This window comes from Myotis myotis, unplaced genomic scaffold (genome assembly GCF_014108235.1).
Source record: "Myotis myotis isolate mMyoMyo1 unplaced genomic scaffold, mMyoMyo1.p scaffold_m19_p_12, whole genome shotgun sequence".
NCBI classification, from domain to species: Eukaryota; Metazoa; Chordata; class Mammalia; order Chiroptera; family Vespertilionidae; genus Myotis; species Myotis myotis.
The window spans coordinates 22,937,931-22,954,779 of record NW_023416316.1 but is presented as its reverse complement, the minus strand read 5'-3'; the positions used below and the strand labels follow the sequence as shown (position 1 = coordinate 22,954,779).

Below are 16,849 nucleotides of genomic sequence, written 5' to 3'. Positions count from 1 at the left end.
TCATGTCCACGAGTTCTTTCTCTTTATATTTTATTTTTTGTTCACTCCCTTATATTTTTAAATATATTTTATTTTTCATAAACTATACCTCTCTCAACTTATTTTTTTCTTGCCTTTCAGTTTTCTCTTTTCTACTGAAAACTCCCACCCCCACCTTACTTCCAATTAAGATGTGGACCACATAGAAAATAAGCTCTATTCTTCCCCTTTCTCGACATTATCTCATTTCAATCTGATACCACCGAATTCTGAGGAGCTTTTAGAAAGTTTCTCCACTTTGAAGGTTGTAAAACTCATGTCAAAGACCTGAGAATGGATTGTGCTGTCACATTCTTGCTTCCGGTGTCCCCTGACACCAGGGAAAAGTACACTGCTCGGTGGCCCAGAATCTCAATAAATAATCAGCATTCTGTAGCAGAGATATTCAAGGAAAAAAAAATCAATACTCTGCAAGGAATACTTCTCAGCGCCACTAGGGGTCCCTGTTTGAGAATTGTGTGAACCCCGATGACTATTGGCCTCAATCCTTGGATGGTTTCTCTCTGGCCCTCAGTAGTTTCTTCCCATGCCCCTCAGCACTGCGCAGAAGACTCGAGGGGACCAATGCACAGCCACCCAGCTCTCTGTGCAGCCTTCCCCTATGGTGCTCTGGCCACCTTATGTTCCCAGATCTAACTACTCAACTTGGGAGACCACCAGCCACTTTTCTGGGTTCCCCCTTTCTGTGTGTGGCCTGGAGACTGTCTCCAGGAAGTAAACTAGGGCAATCATGGGGACTCACTTCTTTTGGTTCCCACCTTTCAGGGATCACTGCCCTTCATTGCCTCACAGCCAGGCCAATGCCTTGAATACCATTGTCTCCTTTATCTCTATTTTTCAGTTGTGTCAGGCGTGAAATCCAGTTACAATCATTTCCTCTTGGCTGGAAGCAAAATCCCTCCAGGACTATTTTAAGGTTGTTTAAGATTGTTTTCTGTGCTGCTTTTTTGAGGTGCCACTTCATAAGAGAGAGTAATCTGATGATAAATTTTTATTTTGTGGCAAAATGACAATTTAAGACTTTTCTCTTGGAATTATGTTCCTGTGTCATTAATTTAATTTGCAATCATCATCGTTTTTTTGCAAAGGAATTTTTAGAATTAAGAAAATTTTACCTACAAATAATTTTCAAATGAATTAAATTGTTATGAACACTAATATTTAGTCATGAATGTAGTTGTACGAATTTTACAGTTTTAGGTTTATACTTACATATTTATTCATTTGGTTTTTCATGGTTTGGGTGCCTTTTTGTTCACTTCGTCTATGTTCATGAGCTCTTAACTAGCTCACAGGCCCTAGGAATTGGGCCTTATTGCACCCAATGGATAAAACAGCCCTGATTTCCTTTATGGGTTTGAAGTGGTAATAACACCACTTACAGGAGTTTTAATATGACCCCAATCATGGCCTCTGAGCTTGAGGTGCCCTTCATTTCCACAAATGTCAGTAAGGCAACTCAATCATTTTCAGATTTTCCTCTGTTAGGTACCAAGCAAGAAAAGGTTTGTCCCCTTTGGAAAAACTGTGGCCTTTACCCCAGATGAAGCAAGTTCCTCAGCCAAAAACTTCTCATGTCCCAGGGGCTCACTTTCTGTCCCCCTAAATTAACCAGGGCCATATGCCCCCCTTGCTGTTTCTCCTCCCCACCCTGACAGGGACAGCTGCCAGTGTCTGGAGACATTGTAGTTGCCACAGCTTGGGCAGGAGGGTTGCTGCTATTGGCGTCTCGTGGGTGGATATAAGTAAATATTCAGCATTGTCCAGCATAGCCCTGAAACTGGTGCGGGCTGCATGTCAGACATAATGTTGAATTTGATCAGAGAAAGTGTTAATCGAAAAGTCCAAAGTTGGTGTCTTGGAAAAGGATATGTGTTTTAAAGTTTCATTCTGGAAGAGGTAAGGAAGGACCTAGTTAAAGGAAACACAAGTCTAAAAAAAAAATTGGCATTAATTCATGACCTTTAAGAAAATGCTGGTGGCCATAGCAGCCCCTGTGTCACTCTTCATACCATGGGGAAGGGTGACACAGAAACAAGACAAACAGAAAAGAAGAAATAAACAGCAGACCCCTGAAGCGTGTTAAGTAAGCATTCTTTTGCATAGAGAATGAAAGGTGTAGTGGAAAATTCATTTTAGCTGGCCTCGGAAGTTTAATAAAAGTCTCAAATCTCTGCTTGGTTGTTTTGGGGTTTTTTAAGAGAAGGACCGCAATGGACTCATCTCCTAATAAAATAGTTTCAGGTCAAAATAGGACAGAAATGTTCTAAAATTATCTGCTGCTGCCCAACTACTCCATTCTTACCAGTTAAGAGAATGTATTATGGCGTCAGTGTTTTGTGTTTGGGACACACACACACACACACACACACACACACACACGGCTGAAGGAACCCAGTGAGAGGGATTAGTGATGTATTGATCCAAGGTGGTTAAAGCCGTGTAGTCAAGGGAGCCAGGGCAAAGAGTGGCCATGGAAGGACATCCGAGATGAGTATGTGGGCACAATTGTCCGCAAGAGCAGAAACACATAAGTCCCTAAGTTGCAAACCCAGAGGATGGGGCACAGAAAGAGGAGATCCTTGTAGGATGGACAATACCAAATTATCTTGTAGCAGAAACCGTTTCATGGCACGAGGCACTGTGAAGTGCCAGGCAATTAGAATTCTGCTGATTACGGCTGTGTGCACAGGGACTCCCTGTCTGGTTTTGTCTCTAAGACTGTTCATGGCTTGTATATATCATTTTCCTTTCTCTGGAATGATTATTAATTTGACTTGACTGCATTGTAGATCACTATTTTGCATTGTTCGACTACAGCCTGCTTATCTAGAGGACAACTGATATTTTTAGGTAAATACCTAAGGGACTGGTAAACATATGGTCTTACACCATGCTACGTGTTTCTGTTTCAGCCTGGACAGTTGTCGACGGTGCAGCCTTGCTTCATGGTGTAAGAAATGGCTGTAGGAAACAACACTCAGCGAAGTTATTCCATCATCCCATGTTTTATATTTGTTGAGGTATGTGTATTTTTTTTTTTACCTTTATGGAAAAATTGCAATCATAGTAGCAATTTTTATGCTGAGAAATTGGAGTAAAATTATTTCATCTTATGATTGATAATTACATTTTGATAGCACAAACAGGATAAAGATTTAATAAATTATGCAATGTTTCTTTAATAGGAAGCCATAGAACATATAAACTTTACCTCCATGGGGGTACAAAATAATTGTGTTTATTATATTTCTTTTATATTCAGTGTTAACTTCAATATATTATTAATTATGAGTGCAACATTTAAATGAAGCTATTCTTCAAAAATCAATATCATGTTTCAGGAATTCAATACACCAGGCAGTTTACAGATGATGTTAGTTGATAGTCCTTTGCCCTGGAGTCCAAATAAAGAAAAAAGTCTTCAAGTTGTCTATCTCTACTGGGCATTTTTCTTCAGTGGAGTATTGAAAGCTCATGTACTGTGCCATTTTCTTTGGTCATGAATGATTCTCTTGAGTTGCTCCAAGTTTGTACCCGAAAACAGTTTCTCTAGCACCTTTTTGGTTAAACTTCTTGTACCCCTTCCCATTGGATCTCCCTCTGTATGTGTTTGCTATGGAGCAGACAAAGACATGAAAATTTTAAGAAATGTAGAATTATATGATTCACACACATAAAAAAAAGCTATTCCAGGTTATCTCAACATAAGATGTTCATTTGCCAGAGGCAGTGGTATTTCTTCCTTCTCAATAGAGAATAGGTATCTAATGGTATGTTTTTATCCTGAAGATCAGGTTTCAAATATGAAAATGTAAACAGCTGAAAAGTAACTGTCAGAATTTCCTTTCAGGGTAACTGCCTGGTAGTTTCCACATCCCAAGGGTCAGTCAGCTGTAGCATGTTCTTGTGTTGTGGGATCTTTTTAGCTGAGTGTTACAGGAACATGGATGTTGACCCATTTAATTCGCCAGGTGAAAACAAACACTAGGATTAAACCTCTGCTTATATTAGCAGAGATATACTTTCAGTACACGTGCTATTTAAACACACTCTTGAATCAATGCAACAAGTGTTTTTATCTTTTAACTCTTGAAATAACTTCATCTATATAGTCAGGTGGATGATTTTGAGCATTCTGATTTGGGATCAATAATATATGTGTTTGATCCTTAAGTTTCACCTTATAGACACCCCTTTGTAGTTTAGATGAGCAAATATTACTTGATGATTTATTTTCTAGTGATATTTATGAATCTGTATTGCAGAGTCAGGTGGAAATAGGAAATTAGGGTGGTACAGAGGTATTAATATAAGCTGAGATGCACATAGACAAGAGCTAAGCTAAATCTCTGAAAGGGTAGGCAAAGAACTCATCTCTCTTTATAAACACATATTCTTAATACTCTTCCTTTAACTTGCTATACAAGACCAAGGGTAACTCCATTCAGACCATAACTATCCGTCATGTATATTTTGAGTTCTAGTCGCTGTTGTTCATATTGGAATTGTAATGCAGGAAAAGGAGTCCTTTCTCCTGCTGCTCATCCAGGAAAGGGTAGAACACCATAGAATTAATTTTTTATGGTAAAACTTTCTTTTGTTATAAGAAAAATGAATTTTTAAAGTGAGCTGCAGAAATTGGAGTATAAGTCATCTGTCATCATCTTTATGCTCCCGAAAGCAATTTTATTGGACATTTTCTTAAAAATCAAACAGGAACCAAACCTCAAAGTAAGAGCTTTAATTTATTGCTGGAAGCTATATTTCTGAAGATTTTTTAGCCTGCTAATGCGTGAATGATGAGCTTTACTGGTAGAGCAGGCAGCAAGAGACATAAATCAGTTTTTCTGTGCCTTAACTTGACACAAACATAAATATCAGTCTAAAAATCTGGGAGAGGAAAGATAGTTTATTCTTTTTCTTGCTGCATTGTCATCCTTATTTTGCATGGAAATTTAAGATTTACCAGTGAGTTCTCTCAGAAACAAGGAGGAGAAAGAAAAAGAAAATGAATAGAATTAAGTAGAAATTGAAAGAGAAGGAGGTGAATCTCAAAGTGGCTCTTAAAACTCTCATGTGTTACATTCATCAAACACTTCTTGTTTATCTACATTATTCCAGGTATTTTGACTTAACTGAAATATCAGAAAACTTGGTCAAAAATAACTTGGGTAAAATGTCAGTTTGATCAATGAATATCTTTTCACTGTTATTTTTTAATCATGAAAGAATTCCAACAGAGAAAACAATGCAATAGACATCCTTGCACCCACCATCAAGACCACATCTTAAAACCCTGCTATATGTTCATCAAATATTATTTCAAGGAAAATAAAATATTACAGGACAGCTAAGGTTAAAGTCTTACTGTCCTGAACCCAGAAGTAACTAGATTTTTGAAATTAGAGGCTTCATTCCTCTGTATGATTCACATGTGCTTTTCATATTTTTTCTACATGTGTACATATCCATAAATAATATTTTAGGGAGATTTCACATAAGTTATACTGTACTGAACTTTTTCTTTTCTTTGTTTTGCAACTTGCCTTTTCATTCAACATTAGGTTTCTGAGATTTATCCAGATTGGCAATTATTCATTTTAATTGTTGCATTTTATCCTATTGTGTGAATATACCTATTGAGGGACAGCTTGGTTGGTTCTTTTTTGTTTGTTTTCCTAATTTTTTTCACTTTTACAAGTTGGTTTTGTTTTTACTCTTACAACTTTTTCTTTTGCAGAAAATATTCTTATTTCTGTGTTCATGTGCATGTGAGCAAGAGCTTCCCTTGGATTAACACCTAGCAGTGGAATTACTGGGGGATAATTACATTTTCCAGTTGTTTATTGCTGCATTATAGGATCAGTGTTGATATTCTTATATCAGTTTCCTTGAAAAAACTTTGTTAAACTCTATGAGTATGTCTGTAATTTTCTTAGATTTTATTTTCATTTGCAGGTAGTAACAGATTTGTTTCATTTTTTCTGATTGTTATGGTTTTAATTTGTTTTTCTTGTCTTATTGCTTTGGTACTATATTGGGTAAAAGCAGTGGTAGAGGACAGACACCTTTACCTTGTTTCTGACTTTACATCTTTACCTTATCTCTCACTTCTGTTCTCTGACTGCTAGATTAGATTTGTTTAACCTGTTTATGTTGTTAAAAATCTGCCTGTTTTTATAGTTACGGTTTTTCCTTTATGTTCTTTCAGATTATTCTGTTATCTGAAATTATTGGTATGCTAATTCTCCTGAATGTTGTGTCTGCTGTCTCTAGCACATGGTGAATTATTACCTCATTTATTTTTATAATTTGTTTTGAGCTAATTTTTAGCAGAACTTGCTTCCTTTGTTGGATTCCTGTGGGCCTTAGGTTTTAAGAGTATTTTCTTTGAAGGAATTTTGCATGCATGTTTCTGTTGAGCTTAGGCTTCTTTATCCAGAACCCAAACTTGTACATCCCGAAAATGTAATTAGTCCAAGTTCACTTTCCGTGTAGTCTTCTGATGCCAGCAGGTGGATTTATATAGAACAAATTTTCTCTGAAATGAAAAGCAAACTTTCAGAACTCTGACTTTTACACAGGAGTCTCTGTTCCAACTCGAGTCCTCATGTCCTATCACCATGGACATTAAAGCCCAAATCCTGTTACTGAGATTGACATGTAACCCTTTCTCTACTCCCATCTAGGTCTACTGTAACATCAGGTTATTCACTTACTGCTCTTATTTTGAGGGCATTTACTTTCTCATTTCTGTTCCTTGAACTCAATAATATTAACTTTTGGTGAGGTAAAGGTACTTACAACAAGATAGCTAAAAAAATAGTGATCTAAATAATCAGATATTCTCTCTATGGTACTTTTTCCCCCATGGTACTTCTTTGTCTCTTTCTTTCCCTCCTTCCACCTCCCCTACCTTCCTCTCTGCCTTTCTTTCACTATGCATTTTTTTTCTTCTCTCCCTCTCTCGCTGTGTTCCTCCTTTCTCCTTTTCTCTCTGTCATTTCAGCAACCCCTCTCATACTTGAGGACCTACAGAAGGAGGGTTTCCCTGGGGAAAAACACACTCATTTTGGTGATTAGAGTATCAGTTTTCCCCTAAAAAAAAAATATGAGCTGTATAAGGTCTTTTATGCCTCCATAGTCAGTTCCAGATATATTCTTCCAAAAATGCTTAGGACTGAGATATTCCTTTGACAAATCTTCCCAGATACCAACAGATTTTTCTCAACAATTTCACCGAATTCTCTGTAAACTCATGAATAACTCAGTCAAGTCTCTTTCAAATATATCTGTGCTAAGAGCAAAACTCTAAGTGGAGCTTAGCTTCCTTGGAAGACAATATTAAGTACCAGGACTTTGGGTGTAATGAATGCAATTGTTCCTTAATGTGTACAGATGTGACAGTTTTATCATTTTGACGGTTGCTTGTACCTGCGATTTTTATTGCCTGTTTTTGACAACTCATTTTTCTCAGTTTGAACCTACTAGGTGAATATTATAAAACCCAGCCTGGAGATAAATAATCTCATGAAATTCTGCAAGAACCTGATGATTCTGAGCATTTTTCTCAGGGACCAGAAGTTAAAGAATTTCACATCATCATTTTTGGAAATGTGCCATCTCAATGTTTCTCATTTTTTGTGTGCCTCAGGTTATAAAAAACAATGAGTCTTGGTCTGGCTTTCTGATCTTTACTTACAGGTGCTTAGATTTAGCAGCTCTGAATGTTTTAGTCCTGAGACTTAGATTGTTACTGTCTTAGATGTTTATGTTTAAGTCACATTGAGAACTTTTTCTCCTTTAATTTTTTAAAACTCAGTTGGTTTTTGCCTAGGAGAATTCTAAAAACCTAATCCTCATGTATAATTGAGTAGAGTGAGAAAACGACTTGATGTCGAAAGTCCTAGGTTCATTCAGTTGGCCGTTTGTTGCTGCTACACAGTAACTTCTTTGGACCTCAGTTGCTTCATCTGTGAAATGGAAATAAAAACTTCCTCATGGGCACTTTTAAGAAATAAATGAGGTGCTCTAACCGGTTTGGCTCAGTGGATAGAGCATTGGCCTGCAGACTGAAGAATCTCAGGTTTAATTCCAGTCAAGGGCATGTACCTTGGTTGCAGGCACATCCCCAGGAGAGGGTGTGCAGGAGGCAGCTGATCGATGTTTTTCTCTCATTGGTGTTTCTAACTCTCTACCCCTGTTGAGTAAGACTCCCTCCACGTTCTGCGTGGAGTAGGGTTCGGTATCTGAAAGAGGAGCCGCACAGCAAATGAGAGAAAAAGACACGAGATAATTTTGCAATATTGGGGGACCAGGCTGCAAATCCCAAAGGACTTCCTCTGTGCTCAGGCCTCACCAAGCTTTTATTGATCTGGAGTAGCCCTTAGGGTAAGGAGGTTTCAATGACACACAGATCAGCAGACAATTTCCAGGAATAGACAAAGTATCTGATTAGCTCATCAATAGATTTCCGGGAGTATCTGATTAACAATAATCAACAAGGATCTACAAAAGTATCTAAGGAATTAAGTGAACTAAGGTGGGGATGCTTCAACTATTATTACCTAAATTAACTGAGTGGTTCCTAGATTAACTGGGTGGTGCACAGCCCTGACTTTTGCTAGGACTTTCAAGGGCTACTAGCTTTTGGGGGATCTCTGTCTAAACTCAGCTAGTAAAGACAATGAATGGACTCCGGCATACCCCTCTCCCTTCCTCTCTGTAAAAAAATCAATAAAATATATATTTTTTAAAAAGAAATAAATGATGTAATGGACCTGAAAGTACTTGCCAAGTAATAAGTATCTAATAAATATTAACAAAAATAATTTAAAATAACTGCTCTTACCTATTGGAACACAGATAAAAACAAAAAATGAAACAAACCAAACACACACATACACACACAAATACCAAAATCCTGACATTAGAGAGGGACATTGGCAATACTGCTAGGTTTTGGGGACCAATGTTTTTAGAATATATACTGAGGTGCTGTTGGATAAGATTTCAAACAAGGCAATGAAAAAATTGTGGGTCTTCTAAATTGCAATGACAAATGCAAATTGTAAAGTACTTTCCCATTTTTTATTAATCATCATTTTGACCAGTGTTTGTCATATGGAGCAAAAGAACAATACCAATATTTAGGTACCTATTTTCCATCATATCAAAACACCAGTGCTGATATTTAAAATGAAATATGGTGGTCATTACCCTTTACCCTTATCCTCAGATACTCGTCGGCTGAGTGAGGGCTCCTCTGTTCCTCAGCACTGAGTCTCTCCAAGTGGGATGTTTTGAGATCAAGGTTCCAGTTAAAACAAATTATCACGAGGGGAAGAGAAGTTAGGACTAAGCAACTGCATCTGGCCCCAGGGGACAAAGGATCAGGAGAGGTGGAGGTACAGCTCTGCAGGAAATCAAGTGCTTGGACTCTGAGGGAAGGACTGAGCATTGGGCCTGGGGACCTTCCACTTCCTTCTTTTTGTAATCCTTCCACCACACCCACTTCTTGTTTTCTAAAAATGCCAATGGCCATAACAATAAAATGTCAGGGGAGGATTTTGCATAGGCAGGGTTGAGGTCAGAAGAAAGGCACCTTTGCTCCTGTCTACATTGTAATGAAATACATAACTCTCTGCAGTATATTATTTTGCACAGTCTGCAGGTGAAAGGATTTTGATGCATTTTTCTTGCATAAAATTTATCCTTTAAATATAATATGAACTAGTCTAAGTTGTCATTGGTATGTGTGGCTGGCCAAGCTCTTTATTTATTTTTTTGAATCTTAATTCCAAGATTATATGAAACCTAATTTCTAAGTCAATGCAAAGTTATGATTATTTGTTCCAAAAAAAAAAACAAACAAAAGCATTCTGATCTATCTCACAGCATATAAAAATACAATTTATAGGAATGCTCACTTATAAGAAAAGAAGTATAAATTAGCAATCTGTAGGGAAAGCAGTTTGGAACTGGGTACCAAAATCTTCAAGCTTTTGCATTCCCCCTTTTTACCCCAAAAGTACACTTTAATTCTACTCTACAGAAATAATCATGGATATGGCATATTTTGCTATAAGGCTACTTCTCATAAAATCATTAATGATGAAATAGCCCTAATATTAAAATACAGGGGGTTTAAAAATTCTTTTCTTCATTAAAAAAGTGGAACATTATGCATCCATAAAAATCATACTATAGAAAAATACTTAATTCCATGAAAAAATATTCAAATTAGAATGTTAGGGGAGAGGGAATGGGTTCAGAGCAGACTATGACCTGCGTTTCTCTAGGCTTCACCAGACTGTGCATATAGCTGGCATGACATCAGTAAGAACCAAAATCTCATTGTCTGTTGCTGACACCTGCTCACAGACGATCCAGCAGCCCTGCGGTCTTCCCCAGTGAAGCCCAGGATTGTCATGTGCGCTCATGAAGCCGGCTCTTGTTACTCAGAGAATTAGAGGATTCTCATTATCTCCAGCCATGCACATTCACTCCCTCAAGCACAGAAGCAACAGAAAGGCGCCTCACTCTCGTCATCACTAACATTGTGCAGATGGGGAAGGCTAACGCTGAGCCCCTGATGCCTTCCCTGCACAGAGGCTGGGAAGAAGCCCTGCGCCGAACTCCTCCTCTCACTCTGTCACCTGAGCTACAGTGGATGCTGCTGTGGCTGACGTTTTTGTCTACAGCCCTCCTGGTCACAGAACTTAGACATGAATCCATGTGGAAGGACCAATACCCAAAAGCACACACTTTAACTCTCCTACCCTCAATTGTTTCCTTCTGCTTTCTCCGTGCAGATTAATTCATGGAAAATGTTTTTTGGGGGCGGACCATCAGACTCACTAACTTCTCAGACATGTTAGGATCATGGCAGTAGATATTGTAGCCTCCAAGCCAGATAACTTTTTCATTCAAATTCCTCAGTACAGACATAAAATGTGATGCCTTTTTGGAAATATGTGCATGTGCCTATGCAACCATATGCCTAGAAAGAAAAGATATGCACAAAAATCAGTACTCATCTCTGGGTGTTGGGATTAAATATATATATATATATATATATATATAAATATATATTGCATGAATTTGATTACTGTTTCCATCAGAAAAAAAATTAAATAACTAAATAACTTTTTTAAGGCTGACGTAAGTTATTGACATCCAGTATGAAATACAGAATTCTTTATACAAAAGTACAAACACTTAATTTTGGGTATATTACATGGAATTTAGGTAACTTGTGAATTCATTTTCTTTTGATAGTAGACAAAAGAATACTTAGCCAAAAAAAGGAAGGCATTTCAAAGACTCATTTTCTTTGGAACTATATGTTATTTCAACAAGTAAAAATTTCAACTCTATGTTACTAAAATATAAGTTTCCCTCAACTGATAATTGTTCAAATTCATCTTTGGCATTTCCTGAGACAAAACCCTTTGAAGCTGAAATATTGGTGTGCTTTCTTTTCAGCCCTGAAGGAAGACAGTGTAATATTTGGGGGAACTTTAGACTTGAGTATCTGACAAAATAGTTGTATGCCCTTCAGCAGGCTACTGAGCATCTCCAAGTTTCCATTCTCTCATTTATAAAAGGATAATAATAATAATACCTACTTTACTAGGTTGTTCTGAGGTTAAATAGTTTTTAAGGTCCCAGCACACAGCAGGTAGATGCTCTCTAATCATTAGCTCACAGGACAAACCAGCTAGAACCACACACCATAGAAAAGCAGGCTTTTGATCAGCTCAAGGGTGCCCTTGAGGTTTCTTTACATTTATGTTTATTCAACTTGCTCTGTTTTGTCATTTTTATTCGGTAACCTGTCGTGGGTGGAAGGAGAGTTATTTATAGGGTTCCAGGCAGCCAAAGTCTGCGACCTGCAAATGTTTGGGTGACTTTGGCACGGCCTCTGGCTCAAGTGAAAACTCAAATTGCTGACTTGTCAACCTAAAGACACACACAATTTCACTGTTTAATTTGTTTGCTTTCCACAGAAATTAGACTATTTTGACAGAGTTGAATGAAAAGGCATAGTTTTGACACACTTCAAACCCAAGATGCAAAATAGCCAACTAAATTTGTCCAGTCAGTTTGGGGGGTTCTGTGTTGATCTGGCCACTGAAAAACAACCTTGGGTTGGTGAAATTTTTCCATTCGGACTGAACATCCAAGCATGCATTGTATAAGCAGTGACAAATTCTGACATATATTTCCAGGTGAAATCAGGGCCTTCATTGTTTACTGGATGTGTATAATCTTACCACATTGCCTTCCTGCTATAGAGAATTCCATGCTGAGTTTTTTTTAAAAAAATATATTTTATTGAATTTTACAGAGAAGAAGGGAGATAGTTAGAAACATTGATGAGAGAGAAACATTGATCAGCTTCCTCCTGCACGCCCCCTACTGGGGATCGAGCCGGCAACGAAGGTACATGCCCTTGACCAGAATCAAACCCGGGACCCTTCAGTCCATAGGCTAATGCTCTATCCACTGAGCCAAACCGGTTAGGGCTCATGCTGAGTTCTTAATGGCAAATTCCACTTTTCATTGTGAGACTCCTTCATGAGTGAATATATTTATTTATTTTTAAATTTTATTAAATTTATTGTGGTGACATTGTTAATAAAATTATATAGGTTTCAAGTGTACAATTCTGTGATGCATCATCTGTATAGTATTAGTACATTGTGTATTCACTACTCAAAGTCAAGTTTACTGTCACCATACGTTTGACCCCCTTTACTCTTTTTTACTGCCCCCCACTCCCCTTTCTCCCAGGTCACCACAATACTACTGTCTGTGTCTGATTTTTTTGTTTGTTTATTTTGTCTTGTTTGTTCATTTGTTGTTTTCAGTTTTATATCCCACATATGAGTGAATCATATGGTTTTTTACATTTTTCTGACTTATTTTGCTTAGTATGATATTCTCAAGACCCATCCATGTGGCCACAAATGGCAGTATTTCATCTTTTCTATGGCTGAGTAGTACTCCACTGTATATATGTTCCACATCTTCTTTATCTAGTCATCTATCGAAGGGCACTTTGGTTGTTTCCATGTCTTGGCGTACAGATATATGTACTCCTGTGTGCATTGCAGCATTATGCATGGTAGAAAAAGACAATATGTTTTTCATCTTCATATCTATTTCTTTCATCTTTATATCTCTTGATACCTATTAAAAATAAGTTATTTTTACAGAGTAGATGCTTATCTTGGGTTGGATTCCTTCAGAAACAGAGCCTGAAACAAAGATTTGAATTCAGGTAGTTTATCCGGATGATAATCCCAGAACGTCCCTGTGGAGAGCAGGGAAATGAAGAGGAATGAAGCAAATACAGGGCGGGGCATGAAAAAGCAGGTTCCCAGGTGGAGGTCTGGGGCTCAGTGCATGCTGGAGATTTTGGAAGGCTACCCAGATTATGCCTCAGAGTTATCCCAACTGTGGGGTGAGGAAGCTGGAGTATTTATCATACAGTAGCTGTGTGGTTGTTTGAGGTTTACTCCAACGGGTGTTGATTCTGAACACTGGCCAGTCCTGCATGCATCGCATACTCCTGCACCTCAAGAAGCTCTCAAGCAGAGAGGTGCTTTGTAAGAAAACAGTGAATGCCAAGGGACTATGGGCAGGACACTGGCTGCCTCTGCTGTTAATGTTCAATAAACTCATTGCACGGAATTGAATGGAATTTGCCAAGAGCTATAAGAAATGTCAAGTGATCCTAAGGCCTGAAACCATTGATTTTTACTCACCTCCTGCAGATACATGTTTTCCACAGTTTCTACTTTGTCAGGACAGAGTCACTTGAGGGCAGTGCCATCCCTGAAAGCAGCCGCAAGGCAGTTTTTCTTCTAACTCCGTCAGTTTGGGATGTCTCCCATGCCCAGGCTATGTTATAGATGGAGCAATAAAAGTACTTTTTCTGCTTTTTTTTGGTTTTTTTTAAAATCAAGCTGTATGGGATCCCAGAAGAGATGCTAGGCTGGGGGGAAGATACTTCATGGTCCTTTGGAAACAGTACTAGGCCAGGAGGTAGGGAATGTAGGTTTCCAACTTTTGTCTTGTGTGACCTGTAGCCATGTGACCTTGCAGAATTCACCTTAAACCTTCTAATCTTCATTTTGCTGATCTGTAAAAGGTACAGACTGAATACAGAGGTTTCTTCTAGCTTCAAGTATGATTGTCCTATGAAATAAAGCAATGACACCTATATCTGTTATGTGGATCAAGTAGGGATCAGTAGGGAAAATATAGCCTTAAAACATGTGCAAAAACACATATTTATTTCTGAAAGATGTAATGTGTCTACTTAGATGTAATGTGCCTGCCCTCCCCTGCAGGCCTGGCCACCCCCAACTGCTCTCCCCTGACAAAATAAAGAATTCTGTCTTTATTTTTACTCCCAAAATGAGCAAAAATTTCCATGGCATTCAGAATATGTCCTTTTCAAATGTTTGTTTTTTTGTTTTCCTTAGAAACAAATGATTTCTGCCCTGGCCGGATGGCTTAGTTGGTTGGAGTATCGTCGCATGCACCAAAAGGTTATGGTTTTGATTCCCAGTTAGGGCACATACCTGGTTTCGGGTTTGATCCCTGGTCAAGGCATGTATGGAGGGCAACCAACCAATCAATGTTCTCCTTCACAGCAATGTTTCTTTCTCTCCTTCTTCCTCTCTCCCTCACTCTCTTTATCTCCCTTCCTCTCTACTAATCAATAAAAACATTTTAAAAAATGATTTCTTTTCCCACTTACAAATGAGACTATTTATTTTTCATGTTTCAGAACAGGGGAAGGAATGTGAGAAAGAGAATTATGTCTTTTGTTTTTCTTGTGACTGACATGATTAAGTGGTCTGTAGAGATTAATATCTATTGAAAATTTGCGTGCTCCCCCATGTGATGCAAATTTCTCTGAATTTCTCATTTGTCTTTCTAAGCTCAGCAGGGTTAGAGTAGTATAAAAGATCCTCCATCTCTTAATATTTTTAAAAAAACACTTTGTATTTTTTTTTGCTGATTTAGACTCTAAGTGGTGTGTAGGGGTTACTAGCACCCAGCTCAAGTCCACTAGGGATTTGTAAGGCTCACTTGCCCCAACCCCTGCCTCTTTGAGGACTTTGTATCACACTATGAATAAGGGAAATCAGGTATTTCAAGATAGGGATGAAAAGTCATATCATGATATAAATGTTAAAGAGAAGGAGGGCTCACATCCCATGCTAGCACTACCTATAATCACCTTTGGCTCTGACATCCCCACCTGGATCCCTTAAGGGTGTTCCCCGGCTTGGCCGATGCTCAGCTGAGGACGCAGAGTGGACACCAGAACAACCTCTCCATTGCCTCCTCAGGTCTTAGAGTGATCATAGCCCCTTCCTACTGGAATCCCTCCAAAAGGAACATTGCTTATCACAGTTTGGGAGAGTAGACATGCAACAAACACATATGTGGTAAGAGGTTTTTCTGCTGTGATTATTTGCATTCTCTTGATTATTTGCCAGATTATGCTTTTCACAATCTGCAGTTATCTTAATTTTCTTGTTTGTGTTTTTATTGTCTCACTCAGTGTACTATAACTCTATGTATAGCAAATGGAAGGTAATAAATATTGGTTCAGTGGATGAATAAATAAACCCTCAAGGAAAATCTAAATATCCAGTCCCCTTTTCTTCCACTTTCAAGAATTGAAGAAGAATGAGATAGAGAATGAACTAGAAGCATCAGAACACACTAACCTGTAGGATTATTACAAAGGCTGCCCTCTATTTCATTGTACCTGGACTGGGAGAATTAAACAGAGTTGTCTTTATATCCTCTACTAGAGGCCCGGTGCATGAAATTCATGCACTGGAGGGGGGGGGGAGTGTCCCTCAGCCCAGCCTGCACTCTCTCCAATCTGGGACCCCTTGGGGGATGTCCGACTCACTATCTGGGACTGCTGACTCCTAACCGCTCGCCTGCCTGCCTGCCTGATTGCTCCTAACCGCTTCTGCCTGCCAGCCTAATCACCCCCTAACCACTCCCCTGCCAGCCTGATTGACACCTAACTGCTCCCCTGCTGGCCTGATCGCCCCCAACTGCCCTCCCCTGCAGGCCTGGTCCCCCACAACTGCCTTCCCCTGCAGGCCTGGTTGCCCCCAACTGCCCTCCCCTGCAGGCCTGGTTGCCCCCAACTGCCTCCCCTGCCAGCCATCTTGTGACAACGTGGGGGTGGCCATCTTGTGACATGAGGGTGTGAGGGTCAATTTGCATATTACCTCTTATTATATAGGATTGCTTTGATTTAGTGTGTGTATGTGTGTTTTGATGCTGTGGTTTTTCCTCCAGCCATGGTTTGAAGGTTTTCATACCCTAAAGTCTAAACTATTGGGCAAAGTATTCCCTTTCTTGGAGCCCATGTGCACTTTCAGAACATTGTAGCAGGGAGCTGAGATGGAATGATGGGGTGAGGAGAAAGTGGGGGTAAGCATGGGGAATATAACCCAAGCTTCTACCCCTTAAGTCAGCTCCAGGCTATGTGACATTGGGCCACTCCTATTCACCACCAATGGCAATTTTATCGCCAATGGACTGTATTTTAGCATGTGAACTGATCAAAGAATTCTTGATGGAACTATGATCTGCCTGGCTTGTCCTTCAGGAATTAGAAGGAGAAGAATTAAATAGTGAGATAGTTAGGAAAACAGTGAGGACTAGAGTCTAAGGAGAGGTCCTATGAAAGGCTAGTGGCCCCATCCTAACCACAAGCATCATTTGTTCGGGTCACACACCATCTTATTTATTT

General features: G+C 38.9%; 1 protein-coding gene across 2 annotated transcripts in view; it reads left to right on the top strand.

Annotated features, from left to right (window-relative positions):
- The window catches only part of PLPPR1 (phospholipid phosphatase related 1), a 191,939-nt gene that overhangs the window by 100,099 nt on the left and 74,991 nt on the right, over window positions 1-16,849 (top strand). For both annotated transcript variants that reach the window (XM_036330185.1, XM_036330184.1), the window contains exon 2: window positions 2,955-3,062. In XM_036330185.1, coding sequence (XP_036186078.1) covers window positions 3,000-3,062 — 63 coding nt within the window. In that variant the 5' untranslated portion in view covers window positions 2,955-2,999. The remainder of the gene's footprint in view (window positions 1-2,954; window positions 3,063-16,849) is intronic.